The sequence below is a fragment of the Pecten maximus genome, unplaced genomic scaffold, assembly GCF_902652985.1.
Source record: "Pecten maximus unplaced genomic scaffold, xPecMax1.1, whole genome shotgun sequence".
In the NCBI taxonomy this organism is placed as follows: Eukaryota; Metazoa; Mollusca; class Bivalvia; order Pectinida; family Pectinidae; genus Pecten; species Pecten maximus.
This window is the reverse complement of record NW_022982785.1, coordinates 86145-96025: the sequence shown is the minus strand read 5'-3', so window position 1 is coordinate 96025 and position 9881 is coordinate 86145. Positions and strand designations below refer to the sequence as shown.

At 33.6% G+C, this 9881-nt stretch overlaps 1 protein-coding gene across 1 annotated transcript; it reads right to left on the bottom strand.

Moving 5' to 3' along the window:
* Positions 1–1460: 1460 nt before the first annotated feature.
* On the bottom strand, positions 1461–8663 carry LOC117320947. The gene is made up of 2 exons (XM_033875431.1): positions 8394–8663; positions 1461–4716 (listed from the first exon to the last, which is right to left on the bottom strand). Exons 1-2 carry the CDS (start codon positions 8584–8586, stop codon positions 4394–4396), a joined length of 516 nt encoding a protein of 171 aa, XP_033731322.1. The 5' UTR covers positions 8587–8663; the 3' UTR covers positions 1461–4393.
* Positions 8664–9881: the final 1218 nt, after the last annotated feature.

The following is a 9881-nucleotide window of genomic DNA, read 5'->3' as shown; positions in this document are numbered from 1 at the left end:
CCCCCGGGATCTTCAGACAAAACTCTTTTATCACTTTTAAGGAACATTATGCAAAAATCTATTTATAACAATAAACATAAGCTTTCCAGGCTTCCCTAGCAACAGTCATATTTCCATGGTAACAAACAAACATCAGATTCGGCTTCCCTAGCAACAGTCATATTTCCATGGTAACACAAAACATCTGCTTTCCTGGCTTACCTAGCAAGTCATATTTCCATGGTAACAACAAACATCAGCTATCCTTTCTTACCTAGCAACAGTCACATGTCCATGGTTACAACAAACATCAGCTGTCCTGGCTTACCTAGCAACAATCATAATTCCATGGTTACAACAAACATCAGCTGTCCTGGCTTACCTAGCAACAGCCATGATCATATTTATATGGTTACAAATCCTCTCTGGTAATTCTACAGTATACATGTATAAACAGCAAAACTTAAACAACGAAAATATACAACAGATTGTACCAAAGTAGTTCAGTTACAAACTTAATCTGACCTTAGGGCATAGAACATTTCGTCCAGAGCTACGTAATTGCAGCGAAATCAGGCCCTGCAACATGTATACAGAGACTCAGCATAAAATCTCAACCTCACAAACCAAACCAAATGATTAGAACCTGGTCATCAGGTACCAATGAAAAAAAAGTACATTTTTGACTCTTAAAAATAATTGTGGATGTTATTGATTACAGTACTGTTCAATTTAACATGTGTTTCCCTTCAAATTTCAGGGAAAATTTTACTTTACTTCAATCAAATGTCAAATATAGTTCTTGGGGTTGGAAATTTGTGTGCCAAGTCTTTGTGCTAACAATAATGGCAAATCTAGATCTCTCCAACGAGGTTTGACAAAAGAACAGTAAACCTGTCAGCCTCCTTTCTGATCAGCTGATCATAAATTTCAATGGAAAATGTTAATGTTTTGTCTTTAATACAATAATGCACTAGAAAAATGTATTTCAAGTTACTTTTCAACAGAAAAAAAACAACTTTGAGAAAGATACAAACAACAAACTTAATATGAAAATGATGTGGAATTCAACGTTAACAAGTGAAAATATATCAACATCAATATGAATCAAAGTAAAACAAAATAGCTATTTACAGATGATGAGGTGAGAAATCATGTAAAACAATACGTAAATCATCTTCTAAACACATTATGATCATAATTAAGTATGGCCATTAAAATATTAGTTATTGACAATTTTTCACATTTAAATGAATACTATCATTATTAATCTTTCAGAAAAACAAATTGTTCATTTTCACAAAAACTATGATACACATGATCTGTCTTTTTTTCAACTTATTAAAATTTCTCAATCAAAATTTCTAAAATTTAAATATTTGCAGTGGTTTTTCAAAGCAATGAATTCAATTGATTTGATCAAACTAAAATTATTCGAGTATTAGAGTAGATTTAAAAAAAAAAAAAAACTTTTATCAATGTTCCAAAGCTGATGTCAAAGCTCTAGTTAACAAGAGGCCCAGAGGGCCTGTATCATTCACCTGTCAAAACTATACTAAACAAGGAATATCTGTATGTAAGCAAATCTGCACCTTGAAACATCACTTCTTAATTAGACCAGACATTTAAAGAAAAAGTTAATTTGGATAGGGAAGGGGGGCGAGGATCATAAAAATTATAAGATGTTCATAATATTCATGAATATTTAAACATATAGTTAAACGACATATGATCACAAATTTAAATCAGATTATCTACTTCTTAACATAAAACAACATACAAGTACTCTTTATGATCACGGATTATGACATCTAGTCAGCAAGGTGTCTATGAAAACATTTCATTTATACAAATTTACATTTATAGACGCATACAAAGTCAACGGTTCTGATAATCCGGAAAACTTCATACCAGATCAGATCAACATTTTTTAAACATCAATAACATCAATGATTGAACTGTACATTACAATGCAATTTATCTTCTTTAAGTTTTGATAGTAGTGTTTATTTTACTTTTTTAAAGGACATTCCTTCATTTGAATAAAGTTTAGGCTTCAAAATTATAATTACTGGAAAATATGTATTTCTTCCAAGTAGTAAAATTTATCTTTACATTAATAAGGCAGTTTTACTCTCAAGATAAACCACAGTTCTTCATGTATTAAGTCCTGAAAATCCTTAATTTGACCCGATGTATCACTAATTACTGAAAGACATACAGTATTTGTATATGATACACCTTTTTCTTGTACATTTCGGCATTAATTTCATTACATGTAATATAAGCACAAACACGCCTAAAATCATCGTTCAGACATAGATTTCATTGATAGAAATTCTGCATGTTAATTTCTGATGCTTGAACGAAGGTTCAGACATAGATTTCATTGATAGAAATTCTGCATGTTAATTTCTGATGATTGAACGAAGGAATACCCCCTTAAAGAATTAAAGTAATTTTAAAACATATCACATTTTTGATAATTTTCATAAAAACCTCAATTTTTATAGAATTTCTTTACGATCACATTTGTCAAGTTCTATCACATATACTTCATGTCCTCAGTTTGGCCCTGGCACCAAATTAACCTTTACCGAACACTTCCACTTGATTTTGTATTTGACTTACTAATAACCAATTTCTTTCTCGGCAAAAAGATCAAAGAACTTATAATCAAATAACAGAAAAATGCTGTTTACCTCACTGCTCTGATATATCAGTTAATATTATGCAATCTAATCTTTTAGCCAAAAAATCTCTCAGAGAGAAAGAGAGAGAGAAAATTAAAAGTAAAAAAAAATTCATTGTGAAACTTTTTCTGTGAATGATTTTTCAAGTGTCATCTCTCATGTTTTTACTGCAGTGGATTTGATTGAAGGATGCTTAAAAAAATAAGAAAAATAAAATGAAAATTTCTCAAAACTATTGTGCTTGTTATCAGCTTCATGCCAGAAATTTATCTCCATAGATTACAGGGCGAAATGGACAAAACCATTAACAAAATCAGTATAACACATATATTAGCACCAGTTGAACAAAAATCGCCCTGGAAATTATCCGTAGGAAACAAGGGGCGTCCCTCCAAACACAAATCTGGCAAAAAATCAATATAAATGTTTATATACATAACAAAAAAATTCAAGGTAACTTCCAATATTGCATCCACTGTTTTCACCACTGAATCACTCCTATTACACGGAAACTTACAAACTGTACACATGTTAACACCAGGAATTGTAGAAAAAATAAGATCATCAATGAAATGACAACTTATCAACAACATCATGATAAGTTTAAAACAAAGAAATGATAAAATTTCAGAGTTCAGTCCGTAATTGATTAGAAATTTTGAACAGCACTTCAAGAATACTTAAATGTTTTTCAAGTTAGTAGATAATATTTTGCAGAAAAATGCAAATAATAACAACTTTGTATTGATAATTCTGAGAACATTGAAAATTTAAACTGTCTAAATATTCTGAGACATTTAAAATTGAAACACTTCACTTAGAACTTTCCTGGACTGGCCACCAACCCATTATTTTAACTTTGTCAAGAATTGTCCAGCTGAATTCCTATACTAGATTATCTCCCCCTATTTGAAACTGTATCCAAGGAAACCAAAATTATTAAACAGCTCAGGATCGTCCATTCTATTTCTAGTTTTCATATTCTAGAGAAAAGGGGCCAGTCGACATAGTTCAACCCTCCCACCCCGATGTTGTTATTGTATCGCAAATTCCAACAGTATTTTGAATTATTTTTATTGTAAATTCCAACACCATTTTGAATTTGAATTTTCTTTGATATGTCACTATGTACTGTATCTATCCAGAAATAAGGCTATGTCTAAGAATAAGCACACCACTGCTACTAAAATAACAACCTTATTCTATTTTATTGTGTTCGTTAATAATAAGCCCATCTACGTCATTCTTTAGAATCCGAGGTTAAATGCAAACCATTGTACAATTAACGTTATTGCAAGAAAAAAAAAAAAAATGAAATTATGACGAAGACAGTCATTACTTCCTAACAAAAATCTAATAAAAGAAATTGTAATGGCCAGCATTTCCCAAGTGAAGCACATTTCAGAAAAGTCATATAATTTGTACTGTCCCGCATTAATACACGAACACATTTCAGAAAGTCACATAACTTGTACTGTCCCGCATTAATACACAAACACATCTCAGAAAAGTCATACAACTTGTACTATCCAGCATCTCTCAATACACCAACACATCTCATGCAGGAAAGTCTGCATCAACAGGGCATATAAAAAGAACCCTTCTCAGAGAACTTAGGAAGCCTTTTGAACATTTTTCTTCATTACTGAAAATGTTTGAAGGATTTCTCTGAAGTCATGCAGATAATCTGTTTTTGTCAAAAGTAAATTAATCCCTATAATTCAGAGATCGAAAGATTTTTTTCTCTTAAGTGGTGAAATATTTGATGGATTTTTCTTGGGTGTTCGAGGTCTTCGCTTCTCTGGTGACGATGTTGGCGAGGTGGGTGCGTCCTCTGGACGTTTCTCATTCGGTGCCGTGACGAGCAGGTGAGTGAGAATACTGCTATCCTGCACCGCGTCTCCATGGACTGTGAGAAACAGGATGAGGGCGGCCTGGATGGACAGGACCCGGTCCTGGTTTTTGTCGCCTGGAAACTGATCCCAGTAAATTGTATGCTCCCACAGGTGTTTCACAAAACACACCCTGCTCTTGTATAGTTTACCTGCAGCAGAAAAACTGTGATATTTACACTAGAGTAGAAATTTGGTGTACTTAGTATGACATAAAACTAATAATTTGATTAAGTTTTTTCTATTGTTAAAGAGGCATTCTGTACCAGTGATGAATTTATGAGATGTCCCCCCCCCCCCCCCCCCCCCATATTTATGCAAAAGTTATGCCACATTTTACCATTGTAATAGCATACATACAGTTATGAAAAAACATAGAAATTTTATATAAATTAACTAATCAGATGTTAATATAATTTCAAAACATTCTCACGGCCCCCTGACAGTGTCTCTCCCCAGCCAACTCCCAAAATTTAAAGTTATCATTTTATCAGCTGTGCAGCGTAAAATACTTGTGTATAAATTGACACACAATATATACTTAATTGTATTTATATCTATGATCCAAAGACCCTTGGGATTCCCTGATATGCTATATTTACTTTTGCCAACACTTTAATTTAATATTTGCCAGGGTTATCCCATCAATCTCAGTCTTATAACAAATGCCACTTATAATTACCACAGGGAGGTTTTTACATGCTGCTAATGATGACAACAGTTTAAGTCATGATCACCAGAATGGTGCAGAAATTCCCTGAAAGTTTTTACATCAAAAGCTTTCATTTACTATTTCATAAAAAAAAATATCTAAACAGTTAGCTGCAGAATTGGAACCTTGCACACTCGAGCATAAAATCATACAGCAATTAAAATAAAGTCTTTCCAAAAAAAAAAAAAAAAAAAACATAATCTTTTCTTTTCTACAACTTGTTCGAAACACGAGTCCTCATTCTGTATCCACGTTACAAGTTATAATAAAAAAAAAAAGTTATATTTGATGCTTAGTACAGGAGGTAACGGCCTTTTATATAAGCTGTGCGATTTTGGACCTCTTTGATTTGACTTCTGAAATTGCTTAATCTTAAGGGTCAAGAGGATGCCCTATATCCCACAGGGGGCTAACTCAATGAAAATGGAATTTACCATACATATTTCGTATTTACTGGATGGACTGGTCAATATACTTAACGACCATATGATTTTTTTCAGAAAAATCGAGATTTAAAAAATTATTAAAAAATCGAGGTAATTACTAATAAAACAGAGAAAGGGACGACAGTCGCCATTTTGAAATTTTTACCCCCGCCTCGAATAAAGTTATTTTTTTCGCAATAGTATACCTTTTTTCCTTGAGTCACAGTGACATGTCAGTCCTCTGATAATCCATTATCATGCACATATCACTCAATCGCATATATACGATGTCTATATAGTCCAACGCAACATTTAAGTTCAAAATTACCGCCACTTACTGACTTGTGACAGCGAAAGCAACGTCCCAGTGGAGAGCGATTAGAGTGACGTCCCCTGATTAGAGACGTTCCGAACGTGACAATGCAATTTAATCGGTTTAGTCAAAGGTATTCCGATACGTTTGTTTTCGCGGAAAATTTGAATTTTTTAAAGAACCAGACAAGAAAAATCATGGGTGACGAGAATTCGTTAGTGTCATGGTAAGATGTTTTTTTAAAAAGTGATAGACATCTATCAATGATTGTTATGAATGCATACAGTGCCAAATTAATAAATATTTAAACGTTAGACACGAATGTCACATGGATATTATAGATTGTACCTAGCGAAAATTACTATTTTTTTAATACTTTTGCAAAAAAAAAACAAAAACAAAAAAAAAAACGTTTATAATTAGTTTGTTGTAATATCATGATATGTTAATTCATTTATTATGGTTACCTGGTTCTGCATGTCATTCATTTCAATATGAATGGTTAATTAACATTGTGTACCTTTAACAGACCCATCTATGTTTCAACACCAAGTACCTTGTATATATTTATACTGTATAGTTTGATTACTATCATCATAAATTTGGGGCCGCAGTGGCCGAATGGTTAAGGCGCCTTGCGTCTTGATCGCTATAGCCCTCCACCTCTGGGTCGTGAGTTCGAATCCTATGTGGGGCAATTGCCAGGTACATGTACTGACTGCAGGTCGGTGTTTTTCTGTGGGTACTCCGGCTTTCCTCCTCCTCCCAAACCTGGCATGTCCTCAAATGATCCTGGCTGTTAATAGGATGTTAAGAAACAAAACCCAAACGCACTCATCATAAATTTCTACTATAATATCACTTTTTATTGGCTGATTTTACCTGCATTTTCCAAAAAACAAAGAGAAATACAAATTCTACATCATTTCTTTCAACTTCATCACAGGCATAAATAAATACATGTAGTGTATAGCCAGATTATTTTCACATGTACACAACACTAGAAGTAAGGAAGTAAAGATCATTTACTATGTTAAAAGTGATTTTAAAATAATTTGGTTTTAATTACATTTACATGTATTTTATCAATAAAATTAATTAAATTGTAATTGAATTTAATATAATTTGAGAATGAAAATAGTGATATAAAGAGAAGAGAACTATGAAAACAGTTAATTATTTATTTTTTCAGGCTGCAGTCACATAAATCATCAGATGAAAACGGAAGAGTCGAGCTTCAACAATTATCAACTTTACTACCTGAATACACCTCCCATGAAATTGGCCGCACTGTTAAGAAATTATTTGAAAATGTTAATTTGGCACTGTATGCATTCATAACAATCATTGATAGATGTCTATCACTTTTTAAAAAAACATCTTACCATGACACTAACGAATTCTCGTCACCCATGATTTTTCTTGTCTGGTTCTTTAAAAAATTCAAATTTTCCGCGAAAACAAACGTATCGGAATACCTTTGACTAAACCGATTGAATTGCATTGTCACGTTCGGAACGTCTCTAATCAGGGGACGCCACTCTAATCGCTCTCCACTGGGACGTTGCTTTCGCTGTCACAAGTCAGTAAGTGGCGGTAATTTTGAACTTAAATGTTGCGTTGGACTATATAGACATAGTATATATGCGATTGAGTGATATGTGCATGATAATGGATTATCAGAGGACTGACATGTCACTGTGACTCAAGGAAAAAAGGTATACTATTGCGAAAAAAATAACTTTATTCGAGGCGGGGGTAAAAATTTCAAAATGGCGACTGTCGTCCCTTTCTCTGTTTTATTAGTAATTACCTCGATTTTTTAATAATTTTTTAAATCTCGATTTTTCTGAAAAAAATCATATGGTCGTTAAGTATATTGACCAGTCCATCCAGTAAATACGAAATATGTATGGTAAATTCCATTTTCATTGAGTTAGCCCCCTGTGCTATATCCAATTACTGTTATAATGTACGCGGTGGCCTTATAATACACATCAACGTGCAATTAACTGTTATGTTCACTCATGTGGAACTACATATACGGGGACACTCTAACTGAATAACGGCTAAAAATAGAATAGTAAAATCAATGCTGCAACAACCTCAACAACTTACGAAACAGGACTAGATATCTTATCTTATTTATATATTAACTAAACAATCACAAGCAAACAAATACTTATTGTAATTATGTACCTAGTCCTATTGTGGGGCTAATCAATGGAAACATGCATGTATCTAGACCACACATATGCATCTCATTCATGATTTCGCCGGGAGACTAACTCTGGAACCGATTTTATATTTGTTGTCAACTGATGGAAACATATTATGTGTATAAACAATAACAATTACATACTACTTCCGTCAACTCACCACAGATACTGCAGTTGATCCCTCCATCATAATCTTGATATTTACTCAGAACGGCAATTACGCCACCGATGTCTAGCGAACGGTGTGACACTCCGTTCGCGTCGTAGTGTCGACATCTTGGGTCGAGTCTCATTCGCTTAGGCCTTTCCTCGAATCCTAGATGACCCGAAGTTTCCATTTCCGTCGCGATCATTTTGGAAATAATCCGTGTGTGACACCTTTTCCAAAATTCTAACCGCTGTCAGACGCAAAGCTCTCAACCTCGTGGTTCCAGACCATAACAATATCACGTGACTGTTTATTTACCGTCTAATCCAATCAGATTATCGCAAATCTTACCGCCATTGCATACCACGTGGATTTTTCGCGGGAAATGATGTGATGCCTTTGCGCATGGTTGTCTATGTTTATTATCATTCTGCGGTTAGAGGCACATTTAGGGTTTCACAAATTAAATTTAAAAAACAATAAAATGTATAATTTGTATATGTATTAACACGTTTTATATTTAAAAGAAGATTATTTAGATTAACAAAATGAAAAAAAAATATAATATTTCCTAATTCTTTCATTTCTTAAATTTTTTTTAGTGCGTGTATATGTAGGTATATATGACATTCCTTAAATTGTTAAATATCATTACATGAAGATTAGGTTTACTTACATCAGTTCTATTTATATACTATTGACATAAATTTTCTTTAATAATGGCGGGAAATGCTGAGTCTCGGTGAAAATAGAGCGACCATATCACATAATTAAAGACTACAAGTAACGATAAAGAATTTGGAGAAATTTTTAGCTGTCAAACAATTTGTTCTTAACAAGGTAAGGTTTGATTAATGTACTGTCTGAGTCCAATTATGTATATTTTAAATATATTTCATCTATATGTATTACCTTACCAACTCTGGGTCGTGTATGTGTGTGTAATCCCCTAAAACTATTTTTGTTTATATGCACGTTTTCTCATCAATACATCTGTGTACATGTGTGTGTGTTTGTTTTCCCCCAAAAGTCAGTGAGCTTGTAGTATAGCACGTGGAGAAGAATTAATATAAGCTGTCCCCATCAGTGAATATCGTTAAACTAAAGACTACGTACGTCTCCTGTCACGTGCTATTGTTTGCCTTACTTTCTGATCAGAATGCCCATCATTAAATACAAGGACGTACTATTCTAATGAAAGCGCCCAAAGTCAGCGTCTGCATCAGACTTGCCTCTGTCTCTTAGAATATCCAAATTATAAATTCAAATGAACTCTATAATTTTGGTCTCTCGGATTAGTCTAGCGAATCAAATCATTTGGGTGATGCAGAGACGTTTGACATTCGGTACTTCACGCGAACAAAGTGAACCCAAACGAAGAAGATAGGGGGAAAGGTGACTAGTTTACAGATCAAGGGAAATAAGATCTCCGTGAGGGCCAACGATGGGGAAAGCTGGCTAGTTTATAGATCAAGGGAAATAAGATCTCCGTGAGGGCCA

Bases quoted from the DNA above. Each gene is read 5' to 3' on its own strand.
- LOC117320947 (XM_033875431.1), bottom strand. From the start codon at position 8,586: ATGATCGCGACGGAAATGGAAACTTCGGGTCATCTAGGATTCGAGGAA. The intron at 4,717-8,393 runs GTGAGTTGACGG...TTTCTGCTGCAG, and splicing joins GATCAACTGCAGTATCTGTG to GTAAACTATACAAGAGCAGG.